The following is a 14,629-nucleotide window of genomic DNA, read 5'->3' as shown; positions in this document are numbered from 1 at the left end:
GTCATGGGGGTCAGGGCATTGTATCCACAAAGGAAGAGAGTGTTCGCACAGGCAAAATATAATCTTGAGAATGCGAGTGCTGTCGGTGTCCCCTCAGTTCATAATGTGAGTTTCTTCTGTGCTCTCAACCTCAACAGGACTGCTCCAGCTGTGGGTAGCAAAAAAAACAATGGCATCAGAAATGATCAATCCACACTCACACGTGATCTCTCTGATTTAGCTTGTGCCTTACACACACACACACACACACACACACACACACACACACACACACACACAACCATCAAGAAAAAAGCTATCTGCCCACCCCGATGACCACACTATTTAGGACCGAGCTAGCTGTGTAGGTCAATGCTCACAGGAAAAAAGGGGAAAGTTTCGCTAGCTCCTTTGTTCTTCTCTTGGACTTGCTGCATCAGCAGTAAGGGGAAGCCGTGTGCTTCCATCCTCGTTAGTCTATCTGACAAGGTCAGTTACCCAGGGAACTGTGGGCAAAGGTGATGCAAGTCTGGAACTAGTTTAACGTTACGTGAGGATAGGCAACCATTCAGCCACACATGAAGAGAAAAAGTATTTTATGAACACGTAATTAATTAATTAACCCCCCGAGTTTGTGGATATTTGTCTTGGTCTACGCGAATGTTGAAAACACATAGCTCGTCTTCCTACTACTAGTTAACACACGTTAGTACAGTAGCTGGATATCATTCTGGTGTCTAGCCAACTGCTAGCTAGCTAGCTTTGCTGTCTCGTCATGAGGTTGCAGAGGCTCTCCTCGTCCTAGCCCGACCCGTACAGCACCTACATCCATAACGTGGCTTATGACAACATCTAGCCAGAAAGAATGGTTGGAATTTGTTATAAAACTATCACAACTGTACTAATGCATATAATTGCAATGCCCAGTTTACATGAAAATAGCAAGCAATCAGATTCCTATTGCTCTTGAGTTCAATGAGATAACGTTAACGGCAGGAAATTCGGTGCCCCGTTATCCCAACGTCCCAATCAGAGAGAGAGCTAGGAGATCCAGGGACTTACCAGAACAGAGAGCCACACGTTCTTTGTATCTTTCATTCTGAATACTTTCATGTTCTTGAATGGAATGAACCTTAAGAGACAAAATATCCCAAAGAATAGTTGTAAACAATGTCACACCATCTCAGTAACATCTAGCTTCCCTCTGTCTGTTATCTTTAGGCATCTTTCGTTTATTCTGTGTCTGTGACCATCAGCCTTTAGGTTTGCAAAAGCCCCTCCCATTAACTGACTGATTAGAGGGGGTTTTCCCAGGTCGCACGGTGATTGGTTGCAGGTCCTGTCCATCAAACAATTTCGGTTGTCTTCCATCAATCGGCGTCTGCGCTTCCAAGGCAACGTCGGCTCGTGTAGTGCACTCTAGTGTTTTTTGTTCAATCTGCATAGGATGCACTGGATAAAAGAATAGCCTAATTCATTAGATTCCCAATGACATATAGACATTAGAAGAATAATATTGTTTTTATTTCTGAACAGTGGGCTATATAGATAACCGCAGTTACCCAATTACATCCAACATTATTGCAAGATAATACGTTATTAGTCCAAATTTGTGATAAATATTACAAAAATATACCAATAGCGCAAAATCACTGTACCACACTGCTCTCGTCCTCTCACACTTTTACAACCGTAGGGGAACGATAAAGCACTGCCAGTTAACTTGGATAGTGTGGCACAAGTTGTATGAAATATTGGTTAATACTGCCATCTAGTGCAATAAAAAGGTAACTGTATAAAAGAACGGATCAATTCAATATAATTTAATCAAATTGTAAAAATAAATGTATGTAATTATACAGTGAGGGGAGATTGTCTTATTTGAGGTCACTCTAATATGCACAATATATACTAATATACTGAATAAAAACACAAAATTGTAGGCTTATGATTAATAAAGGTAGAGCGGCTGGCTGGGGATCGCAAGGTCCCCCGGTTTGATCCCAACTGCCAGCATTGTGCAGATTGTGTGATCACGAGAGGCCAATAAAGACCCTCAAGGTCAGGAATTATAAGTCACAATCTGCTTGGTGCCTAGTCCGAATGTATGAAGACTAGAAATGGTGCTCAGAGAACACAGACCTCCGCCCCTGAATTAATTTTGCGGCTCTATGCATGCCAAAATTGAATCCTAAATTGGCCCATGCTACACCCCTCCAACAAGTTTAATGAAAAGCAGTCTGGTATATACAAATGGACCTGTGTGCAACATGACAATTAAAATAAAGGCAAAATATAGTTGGACTCATTACTCAACCAGATTCTGACTTAGGCGGCCTTTCTGTGGAAGGGTGCGCCACTGTTTCAGTCCGCCCGTGCGCATGTGGCGCAGAACCACAAATCACTTGCTGAACGTGCCTGATTGAGTCCCACACACCCGAGGTGGAACCACTGGACAACAGTTTTCATTGTCACAAGCCGCCATGTGGTCAGGGCACTACAGTTTACGTTAGTTTTATGTTTTCTTGTGCCTGTTTTCTTGGCCTTCTTGTGTGTGATGGCTGTACCTCAGTTAAAGGCTTAGCATGTGGCGGGTGCTCGGGTGTAGTAACAAGCCACTAGCTCGGGTAGAGAAACGTTGAGGAAAACCTCTGAAAAACTGTGCCTTGGTCAGAAGTGTTGTCTAGAAGTCCACATCTGGCATCATCCGAACCACAAGACAAACACAACACAGTGACACTACAGAGTCACAAAACCCTGACCCAGTCACAAAGATGTGTGTGTGCACTTGGCTGTAGTACTCGTGTTTGCCATGCGGGGGATCGATGTTGCCGTCTAGTCTGAGTTTCCACCCTGGCCCGCCTGTCTCTCTGTTACCACCACCACGTGTGTGAGCGCCTCCCAGTTCTGCTGCAGGACTGACAGTTCATCCATCCTTTCCTGGGTCACGGAAGGTTCTGGAGGGACTTTGGCATTACACGTGGCTCCACATGGTCTATATAATCTTTGTAGTAGCCCTCCATTGTGGAAAGACATACAGCTTTTTCAGCCTTCAAAATCTCAAGCAACAGTGCCAGGTCAGAAAGTGTGGGCTCATCACACTCACACGTGTGGGCAACGCAAGTCCGTATACCAGGCATAGCTCTCTCTCCACTGATGCACTGGTCAAGCGCCTTCTTCTTAGCTACATCAGAGGTGTAGTCGATCTTGTAGCCCACCTCCGGTTGGACCCTGTCCACACTAGTGGGCATCATTGAGTAGGCAGGAACGTCAGTGACTGTCTTGGTCCCCTGTGTTCGCACTGCCACTTCAAACAGGAGAGCCTCAACATGAGGCCTCTATGGCCCGGAGTAGGTTAGGAGGGACCCCGTAGGCCTTAAGGATTTTCACCATCACGCCTCTGTGTATTGAGTCAAATGCTTTTTTGAAATCAATAAAACACAGGACTGCTGTTAGGTTGTTTTTTTTCACCTCCTCGATGATCCTCCTTAAGGTGGGCTACGGTGGTCCTTCCTTTTCTGAAGCCATTTTGGTTGTCCCTCAGGTGAGGGTCAATGACATCTCGAATCCGGTTTAGTATCATGTGGATGTACATTTTCTGTATGACACATGTCAGGCTAATGCCACGATAGTTGTCTGGCTTAGACAGATCTCCAGAATTCGGCACCGGGATGATGTTGGAGAGGGACCATATATCAGGCTTGATGTTTTCTATCAGAGCTTGGTTGCAGATCTCCAATATGATGTTGTCGAGATCACAGTTCTTATGGTCCTCTGGGGGGATGCCATCCGGCCCAGCGCTTTTCCCTTGCTTCAGAGCAGACTTCGCTGTGGCAAACTCCATAGCTGTAAAGGGGCCATCGTCAATCACAAGATTTGTGAGGACTGCAGGTATTTCTTCCTCAGCTCCTTCCACTGTCGGGTGTGTGCCTAGGAGATCCTGGAAGTGAGTGAACCAGGAGGCCACTCTCTCCTCTGGGCTGCAGCCTGCTAGTTCACGATCATTTATTGTTTTGCACCATGTGCTGTGCAAGCTTTTGCTCTTTTACAGTCTGCCTTTGATGTAGTTCAGTCTTGTCTGCAAAGGTTGAAGCTGGTTTTGAACATAGATAAGACGAAGTTCATGATGTTATCTAGGGCTACTGTGTCGTCAGAAAATCTCCCTGTTTTAAGTTGCCAAGGAACAGCCATTGAGCTGGTTTCGTCTTATAAGTATTTGGGCTTCCATGTCGATCAACACCTCACGTTCAAGTCCCATATTTCAAGTCTAGTCTCTAAACTCAAGGTAAAATTGGGCTTTTATTTTAGGAACAGATCTTGTTTCTCCCGTAGAGCTAGGAAATATTGTGTCAACAACTTTTCTGCCACTGCTTGATTATGGGGACATACTGTACATGCACGCTCCAGCCACCTGTTTACGTTCTCTGGAAACTGTGTTTCACTGTGCTTTGTGGTTTGTCACTGGTTGTAAAAATCTGACCCATCATTGCACTTATATAAAAAAGCATAATGGTCATCTTTGATTGATAGGAGATACACTCATTGGTTGACTTTTATTTATAAAGCTCTCCTTAGTGTTGTCCCATCCTATCTAGGAAACTACCTAATTAGGAATCAAGGACACTACATCTTACGATCATCTGACTTCTTTACACTGACTGTCCCTCGAGTGTTCACAGAACTGGGGAAAAAGGCATTTCGCTATGCTGCTCCCTCTGCATGGAATTCCTTGCAAGCTGACTTAAAATTGCCTGAACTGATCCTGTTTGACAGCTTTGTTGACATTCTCAAGGATAAGGAACTTGAAGGCATTGGGGTTTGTCACTGCTTTTAAATCAGTTGTTATACTTCTAACTTGAGCTTATTTTATTTATTGTATGTATGCTAATTGTATTGTAACCTTTTGTATTGTAATTTGCTGCCTCTTGGCCAGGTCGCTTTTGAAAAAGAGATTCTTTATCTCAATAAGCTTACCTGGTTAAATAAAGGTCTAATAAAAAATAATAAAATAAATAGTTGTCCCTCCCTCGACCTCTTGCGTCCACTCATCTCGTTTATGACCTTCCATGACTCCTTGTACTGTCGTTCGCCATGCACCGCCTCCACATTCCTCACCTTCTCCATCAGCTCCTCCCCTTTGATCCTGTCGTAGGTGTTGAACAGCTGCTGTTTGGCCTCGTTCAACACCTCCCGACTCTCTGTGGTCCACTCTTCCTCGAAGCTTCTACGCGCCTCTTCCATCCGTGCCCACGCCTTCATGACCTCCGGGTGCTTGGATCTGGGGGAAGCTCTGAGTCTTCCCTTTGTTGGCACCCACCTCCTTGCTGCCTTATCGTTAGCAGCGAGAAACTGCCCGTATCTTGTCTGAGGCTTTTTCTCTTCGGCCTGCAGTTGTAAGCGGCTTCTCACCTCCGCCGTGTAGCTGGCCTGGAGGTCGGGGCTTCTTGCGAAGGCCTCCCAGTCGGGCCAAGGCCTCGGGATGTTCTTGGGGACCTCAGGCTCAGACGCAGCCTCACAGAGACCACACGGTGGTCGGAGCCTACAGAGTCGAACGTACTGTACCACTCTGCGTTGAGGATAGACGTCCTCTATTTCCTTCTTACCAGTATGTAGTCCAGCTGATGTACCATACCGGTAGCTCACCATTAGCCCCACGCCACCTGTGGCGGCCTGGGCATCATTCCACCATGCAGATGAGGTGATGAATGAACATTCCCCCACTCTCCACTCCCCTTTCACCAACACAGGGCGCTAGTTCCTCTAGCCGTGTCTCCTCCCTTACTGTGTCCTACAGCGCAAGAGTGCATTGGACAGTGGGCTGTGGTCAGACTGAACCCTTCCTCTCCAATGGAGAGGTTAAACTTTGGGTTCCAGTCGTCATAGTGTCCCCCCGAGGGAGGACCAGCACCACCGTCGGCTGCTTGGTTCCTGTGGACTCCCGCCGCTGGAAGTATAGGGTTCTTGATGATCGGTGTCTCCATTGTCAGGCTTTATAATGCTAGTTAGACTAAGACTATGGGGCGTAACTCCTCACAGCCCTACTCTGGCCGTTTTGGGCTTAAAGCCCTCATTCACCCTTGCTCCACACCTCCAGTTGGTATACGGTGCGGAGCCAGGCGCAAGCTGCACCTGTGGTTTTTGTTCAGAGTGATCACTGAAGGTCGACCTTCTCCTGGATGGGTTGCCTACAATGGCTATGAGCCCCATCTGCCCATGCTATTTGCCCATAGCTGGGACAGTGGTTGGCAGGAGCCAGGGCGTGTCCACACACAGGTGGGTCTGCGCGCCTTGCCTCTGGGGCCCACTGTTGCTCCGAGATCTCTTAGAGTTTAGCCTGGGACCGCGAGGTACCCAGTTACCATGTGTAGCCGCGTGGAGGCACTTGGGTCTTGGCGGTGGAGTGGCTTTTCACTGGCAGAAGGAGGCTTACGCACTCGGCTCCTCTTTTCACCCTCAGGAGGGCTAGCCAGCGGCAGTAGCTGAAAGCAGAGTAGCAAGCAGAAACGGCATGCAGCATGCACTAACTACAAGCACTACTACCACAGATCTACTGCACTACGCATCACACAACCCTGGACAGTAATGCACACACACAGGTACTGTGGGTCCATGAAAAAGAAGTGGTTACTCCTTATACCTCCGTAGACCCTCCACTACACCACTAGAAACAAATCAAATGATTCAGAATCGATGCATGAATCACAAAATTGATCTTTTATTTAATGAATAAATGAAGGAATGAATAGTTCGTTCGTTCGTTCGTTCGTTCGTTCGTTCGTTCGTGCCTTCCTTCCTTCCTTCCTTCCTTCCTTCCTTCCTTCCTTCCTTCCTTCCTTCCTTCATTTTTAGAAATCAGTATCGATACCCAGCCCTAGTATTGATGTGTTGCATAACTTGGCAGTCATGTAATTAAGGATACAGCTAAAAAAAAACAGGTTTTAGTAACACTAACCAAATTGATATTGAATCAAATCGAATCGTGATAATCGATTGTGAACCTTGTGAATCGGAATCGAATCTATTCTTGAAATTCGAATCGATACCCAGCCCTAATACCCACCTCTGTATTTACCACTACACTGCTAGAGTAACCATGTAGAGATATGATGGATGGATGGATGGATGGATGGATGGATGGATGGATGGATGGATGGATGGATGGATGGATGGATGGATGGATGGATGGATGGATGGATGGATGGATGGATGGATGGATGGATGGATGGATGGATGGATGGATGGATGGATGGATGGATGGATGGATGGATGGATGGATGGATGGATGGATGGATGGATGGATGGATGGATGGATGGATGGATGGATGGATGGCGAGAGATAGGATGGATGGAGAGAGATGGGACAAGGTAGATGCATGAAATCTAGTAAGACTGAGACAGGAATGGTAAATCTGACATTTGAAACTTATCTCCCCTTTGGGCATTGTCTCCAGGTGTGTTCCTGTGACCCCTCCAGTCAGTGGTGTGATGTGTATGTGTGTGTGTGTGTGTGTGTGTGTGTGTGTGTGTGTGTGTGTGTGTGTGTGTGTGTGTGTGTGTGTGTGTGTGGTGTGTTTGTATAATCAGTGTGTGCGCGCCTGTCTGACCTGTTCTGAGATGAAGGTCTGGACTTCCTCTTCCTCAAGCAGGAAGTCACTCCAGCTCAGGACAGACTCCCTCCAGACCACATCTACTTCCTGTGGCTCAGCAGGAGAGGAGGGGGAGGAACACAAAGGGTCACAACACTGACTTGAGTTCATCACGCACACACACACACACACACACTCAGTCCATGCACGCACACATGGACACACACACACACACACTCAGTCCATGCACACACACATGGACGCACACACACACACACACACACACACACACACACTCAGTCCATGCACGCACACATGGACGCACACACACACACACACACACACTCAGTCCATGCACGCACACATGGACGCACACACACACACACACACTCAGTCCATGCACGCACACATGGACGCACACACACACACACACACACACACACACACTCAGTCCATGCACGCACACATGGACGCACACACACACACACACACACACACACACACACAGACTTGTTTGTTTACATCTTAAAAAGAGAATATGTCTCCTAAGAGCTATGCACATCAACTGTGTGTCAGAATAAGCTAGCGGGCTCTGCAGAAAAACACATGACATGACAAATCCCACTCAACATAGTATGTGCAGTATTTCAGAAAATAAGATCCCGGCCCCTGGCTCATTCCCTGCATACGGCATGTCGGCAACTCGTTGGCAACAGGCAGGCCGTCTTAGCCAGTGACAGGTGTGTAGGTGGAGCAGATATATGCGCCTATATACTATGAGGTATCAGGAACACCTGACGTCACCCATTGTCTCCACTTGCTCAATATAGCCTAATTTATTGCAACGTTTCAGTCAAGGACCTTCTTCAGACATATGCTGACATATAGAAAAATACTTCACTATATAGGCTACAAAAGGCAGGATCAAGAGTGAGAGCACTCTCCCTGATTCTAAAATAAGCTGCATTTCTTAGCACCACTAAACCTGTCATCATCATACAGAGAAATGCACCAACAGGCCAGAGCAATTAGAATAGAGGGCTGGACTTGGCTCGTCTTACAGTAGACTATAGGAATGTGCTTTTTCATAACCATCTAAGCCCAAACACTGAACAAATGTCATATGATCAGCTTACAACCAACAGTAGGCCTATGCATTGTCTTTGTGTCTGTTCTGTGGATGTCTAGGGACCAACTAGGGCTGGGCATGTAGCTAAGGGAGTGGCCTGTCTTGTTGGGGACATATTGTAGAGTAGTAGGGAGTCAGCTGGAGGCTGGGATCTGCAAGGCTGTACGTTTGGGTTGGGGACATAGAGTAGTAGTGCTAGAGGGGCGGCTGTAGCTCAGTTGGTAGAGCGGGTCGTTCAGTGATCGAAAGGTCAGTGGTTCGAATCCCAGCTTCGACTGTCCACATGTCGAAGTGTCCTTGAGCAAGACACCTAACCCCAAATTGCTTCCAATGAGCGGGTTAGCGCCTTGAATGGTAGCTGCCGCCATTGGTGTGTGAATGTGTGTGTGAATGGGTGAATGAGAGGCCATTGTAAAGCGCTTTGAGTGCCGCTAAGGTGGAAAAGCGCTATATAAGTGCAGTCCATTTACCATTTAGAGAGAGCTAGCAGTGGGGCAGGGTCTGAGAAAAGTCTGGAGAATGCTGGGACTAGGGAGAGGGCTGCGGCTACTACTGTACGTAGGGCCAGAGAGAAGATTGGGGAGAGGGCCGTGTGGTCAGTGTGTCTACTGTGATGGATGGTCTAACTCCCTCGCAGATACAAGGGGGATGAAGGCGCAGCATTGTGCAGAGGACAGGCATTGCAGTAAAAAGGTTACCGAATAAATAGCTCAGACATCTGCTATGGAACACTTCAAACGGAAGGACCAAACCCCCCCCCCCCCCTTACTTTTCTCAGTACACATTTTATATGAACCGCGCACACACGACACGCACGCGAGCGCGAGCACACACACACTCACACACACAAATGGAGTCAGAGGCAGATATACACTTTTCATGTGACATTTTTATTTTAGACATGGGCATGATTATTCCGATATATACACTGCTCAAAGAAATGAAGGGAACGCCAGTCACCAATCATCATCGCGGATCTCCATGAATGAAATAACCAGGTTGAAAATATTTATTGATTACATTGTGCAATTCGCCGAGAACAAAATGACGGTCAATGGAAATTAAAATCATTAACCCATTGGGGTCTGGATGTGATTAAGTGTGAGTAAGTGTTCCTTTATTTTTTTGAGGCATAGGCCTATATAATCTAAGTATGTTAAATTGGAATGGATAGCCTAGATTTAGACTTAGAAAATGTAATGTCCTCAAGGAGGCCATTTGTTGTACAACAGCACACATTAAAACACATATAGACACATACAGTCACAAACGAAAACGGCCATCCAAAATCATCTGTAGCAGCCATCAAAAATATAATCACCGTTCAGTTCATCCAGAGTGCATGTCAGCCTAAATTACAACATCATGTGCACGCCAATGCTTGTTGGCTGCTCAGTGCTGGCTCTGGTCTGTATTGAAATAACTTTTATATCCGTGCTAATCTTATCCCGCTGCGAGTGAGATTTCTAACTCTGATCACCCGTGACTGGCTGAATGGAGGTGTAACGGACGCGTACAGGAGGATCACACATTACGCGCAGCCAATGCTTGGCCAATGCCAATGCATTGGCTGCGCGTAATGTGTGATCCTCCTGTGGCTATAATTATCGCACGGTTCCTGCGTGCTCGCCTCATAAAGCGTACAGTAGGCTGCTGCACTTCAAACATGTAGGTGCAGCAAAGATCATCCTTTCGCACAAACGAGGTAGGCTACAAACTCATCAATTCCGTTAGGTTATGGCTACTCAATCATACCGGTTATAGCTGTTGTTTAAGTTTTGTGCTATTGGTGACAAATCATGAAGGTAAGTTTGGCCTAAAGTCTATGATAACTGTTGTTGGCCTTCTCTTTCTCCCGAAGATTCCACAATGGCTGATGAGTAAGTACAACTTTGAGAGGCTCTTGGTTTCTGTCTTTACCTTTAATTAAACTTAATTTCAGTGTTGATTTATTACCTGTTTCAATTCAGCAAAACTATCTGTATGTTTGTGCTCTTCTGCCTATGTGTCCCCCCCCCCCCCCCTCCATCTCTCTCTCTTTCTCTTCCTGTCTTACCTGGAATTCCACACACAATTGCAGTGATGTAAGTTGTTTTCATCCAAACATTTTTACAGTAGTCTAGTAATTATTATGAAAATGTCCAAAACTGTGTGTGTGTGTCTGCATGTGTGCGTGCATGCATGTGTGCGTGTGTTTGAAGCGTGGTACACTGAGTGAATGGTTGACCTCTGATTCTCTCCTCAGGATGCCCCGATGCCCATGGCCCCTAAGGCGGAGGCCAAGGTAGCGCACCCCCCCCGCTGACTGTACGAGTGCAGGTTAAGAGCCTGGAACCTTGTCTGAAATGGTTCTAGAGATGCGCTACCGTGTTCCCCCCCCCCACTGGTTTGCTGATTTAAATCATTCTTTGACTGTTCCAGTCTACAGTAGGAATGCCCTGTGTGGGGAAGGGAGTCTGTCCTTGGGACACTCAGCCTCATCGTCTCCAGCTGTCCGACAACAGGGAATAATAATCCCACTCACTATGCAGCCGTGTGTTGTGTGGCATAGCTAAGCACTGTAGTCACCTGTCATGTAAACAGGTGTCAGTGAGTGATTGGCGTTACGTTACAGTAGTCTAATAGCGCTATTCCTAGAACAACAGCTTGCATTCCAACAATTGTGGACATTTCAACTATTCTGAAAACACAAGCTACAAATGTCTAGAATATTCTGAATGCAACGAGATCTGGATACAATTTAGTGCTTGAATAATCATCAGCCCATCGTCAATATTGCTTTCAACTTTCTTCTTTGTGTTTTTTTTTTTCTCAGCCCAAATGCAAGATCTCCGCTTCTCGCAAGCTATCTCTGAAGGTAAAGACTGAGGAAGTTACAATTCACGTCATACAACAAAACTGACTAGGGAGAGCTTTGTACCCTTCGCAGACACACTCAGTTCTCAGTCACAGGCGCACCTCCTCGCGCTCTCCCTCCTCCTCTCCATCAATCCCAGATCCTCCTGCTGACCCGTGCCATGGAGGAGCTGGAGGCAGAGAAGGTAGCAAGAGACGATGAGAAGGTTCGCTACCTGGGAGAGAAACTCCCGCCTCTGCAGCTGTCCGGCCTAACCCTGGAAGCCCTTCAGGTGAGTGACAGACACAGCAGCCAATCAGGAGAGGATTAGGTCTTGAGGCTCATTGAGGCCAGCATCTTGAATACCCCCCCCCCCCCGAGCTCTACACCCTGCGCACTTGTGGGAAATGAGGTCTGAGTAGCTTGGACATGGATCTATGGTGGCAATTCCAGTCCAGTCAGAAGGCAGGTTATCTTCACATTACTCACACCTGGCAGTTCCCCCCAGATGTCCACAGGTGCAAAGGGAGCAGGGCGAACTCTTATCATTAGCTGCAAAAACGGCCTCTCAAACAACCTGCCCACATTACACCACGACACCTGTTCAATGTATTCACCAATCATTCTCGACGTGTTGTTTTTGTTGTTTAGAAAATGTGTAAGCAGCTTCATGCCAAGATCGATGCTGTGGACGAGGAGTGCTATGACTGTGAGGCCAAAGTTGTTAAGAACAGCAAAGATGTACGCCTTCTCACGCATATCGCAACCTATACAGGCCTACTCACACACATCTCAATCTATACAGGCCTACTCACACACATCTCAACCTATACAGGCCTACTCACACACATCTCAACCTATACAGGCCTACTCACACACATCTCAATCTATACAGGCCTTCTCACACACATCTCAATCTATACAGGCCTACTCACACACATCTCAATCTATACAGGCCTACTCACACACATCTCAATCTATACAGGCCTTCTCACGCATATCTCAACCTATACAGGCCTACTCACACACATCTCAATCTATACAGGCCTACTCACACACATCTCAACCTATACAGGCCTACTCACACACATCTCAACCTATACAAGCCTACTCACACACATCTCAATCTATACAGGCCTACTCACACACATCTCAACCTATACAGGCCTACTCACACACATCTCAACCTATACAGGCCTACTCACACACATCTCAACCTATACAGGCCTACTCACACACATCTCAACCTATACAGGCCTACTCACACACATCTCAATCTATACAGGCCTACTCACAGCTACATCTCCAAACAAATCTAGACTACAACACAGAGTTCACATACACCTGGTAATGACAGTTATTTGAATCTGTTAGTCTAGGATATTTTTTAATTCTACAGTAATCAGCACATCACTAATAACCCATGTCCCATGATCAAGATCCACGAGCTGAAGCTGAAGGTGCAGGACCTGGGTGGGAAGTTTAAGAAACCCGCCCTGAGGAAGGTGAGGGTGTCTGCAGATGAGATGATGAGAGCTCTCCTGGGCTCCAAACACAAGAGCTCCATGGACCTCAGATCCAACCTCAAGTCTGTGAAGAAGGAGGACATCAAACAAGAGAAGGTATGCACAGGCTGACGCACACACGCACGCACACACACACACACACACACACACACACACACACACACACACACACACACACACACAGCCAGTCGCAGTCACACATCGTTCAACAGACCAGCATGTATACACTGACACACAGTCATAGGGGTGATGGAATCCTTGTTTAGTTCTAACTCATAATAGTTAGTCTGTAGACCTGACCAGTCTGCCGTGGCCCGATGTGGTCTCTGTTTCACCTTCAGGAGCTGAACCTGGAGGTGGGAGACTGGCGTAAAAATGTGGAGGCCATGTCTGGCATGGAGGGCAGGAAGAAGATGTTTGATGCCGCTGGCGGTGGCCAATAGGAAAGGTCCTCACAACAGGATGCTGGTGGCACCTCAGAGGGGAAGGAGAGGAGGACTACAGATGAGTGGGGGGAGGGGGGGGGGGGGGGGGGGGGGCGGGTTTGGGAGGCTTATATTACCGACTGGTTATGTCTCAGGTAGTCTGGCCAAACGGATGGAGGCTTTTGAGATAGCCCCCTCATTGGTGCCGCTCAATTCCAGCTGGGCCAATCAGATTCAATCTCCCTACACTATTTTGCAATGGCACCATTGAAAAAAACAAACAAGCCTAACTAACCTAGTTTTTTTCCCTCTGATCTCAGAATGATAATCTGGTGTTGCCAGACTCTTCTCCAGCGCTGGAACAGTGCAAAGCAAAATGTGGAGAAAGGCCTGGCTATGCCAGACTATGTTTGAGGTGCTAAATCTCAGTGATGGCAACAAGAGGACTTGAGGGCAGTATGACAGAAACCACAAAGAACGTCTGATGAACCAGAAGAGTTGAAGAGAGGAGACAGTTAGGTTGAGGAGACAGGTTGAGGAGACAGTTGGTAGGTTGCAGGCTCTCTGACTGGCACTGAGATGGAGCTGCCCACACCTCTATAAACAGCAGTGGCTATTGGGCTCTGAGGGTAGATGGGTGGTCATAGTCAACTCAACAAGCTTAAAAATCAGTTGTAGTGGTGTCAGACATCACCTTAGTTTCTCTCCATGTTTGCTGTGGTCTTGCAGCTGCTGCATGCATATGTAGTTTATCTGTGAGTATGCCTGACTTTTTAAAGTGGTATATATAACTAATGTTTTTTTCAAAGTAGGTAATTTTTTAAAATATGTAATACGTAAATTGTCCAAATTGCTGCTGTGTGTAAAAACAATGCATTTGTAAATAGCCACCCTGTTCTAGTTGAATTACACATGCAGACTAGTGAGATACATAATGTGTATTTGATGTCATTTCATATCAATATCAAACATGTATTGAACCACACTTTAACCAATAAAGGATCCTGAACAATTATCAGTTCGCCTTTAAAGTTTTATTGCTCTGGCATTTCAGACAGACCAGAGATAAGACGATCAACACAAAAACACGCCATTAAACACGCCATTAAACATGATCTCATTTGTCAGTTGACCATTAGTAAGCTCTT

General features: G+C 46.5%; 1 protein-coding gene across 1 annotated transcript; it reads left to right on the top strand.

Annotated features, from left to right (window-relative positions):
- Positions 1 to 10,953: 10,953 nt before the first annotated feature.
- Positions 10,954 to 13,499, top strand: tnni1c (troponin I, skeletal, slow c; the record flags this gene model as incomplete). Its single annotated transcript, XM_084452588.1, has 6 exons — positions 10,954 to 10,978; positions 11,510 to 11,551; positions 11,691 to 11,822; positions 12,182 to 12,271; positions 12,970 to 13,152; positions 13,398 to 13,499. Exons 1-6 carry the CDS (start codon positions 10,955 to 10,957, stop codon positions 13,497 to 13,499), a joined length of 573 nt encoding a protein of 190 aa, XP_084308714.1. The 5' UTR covers position 10,954.
- Between the last annotated feature and the right edge of the window lie 1,130 nt (positions 13,500 to 14,629).

Source organism: Borostomias antarcticus (assembly GCF_949987555.1).
Source record: "Borostomias antarcticus genome assembly, chromosome: 18".
Lineage (NCBI taxonomy): Eukaryota > Metazoa > Chordata > Actinopteri > Stomiiformes > Stomiidae > Borostomias > Borostomias antarcticus.
This window is presented reverse-complemented; position numbering and strand designations above follow the sequence as displayed.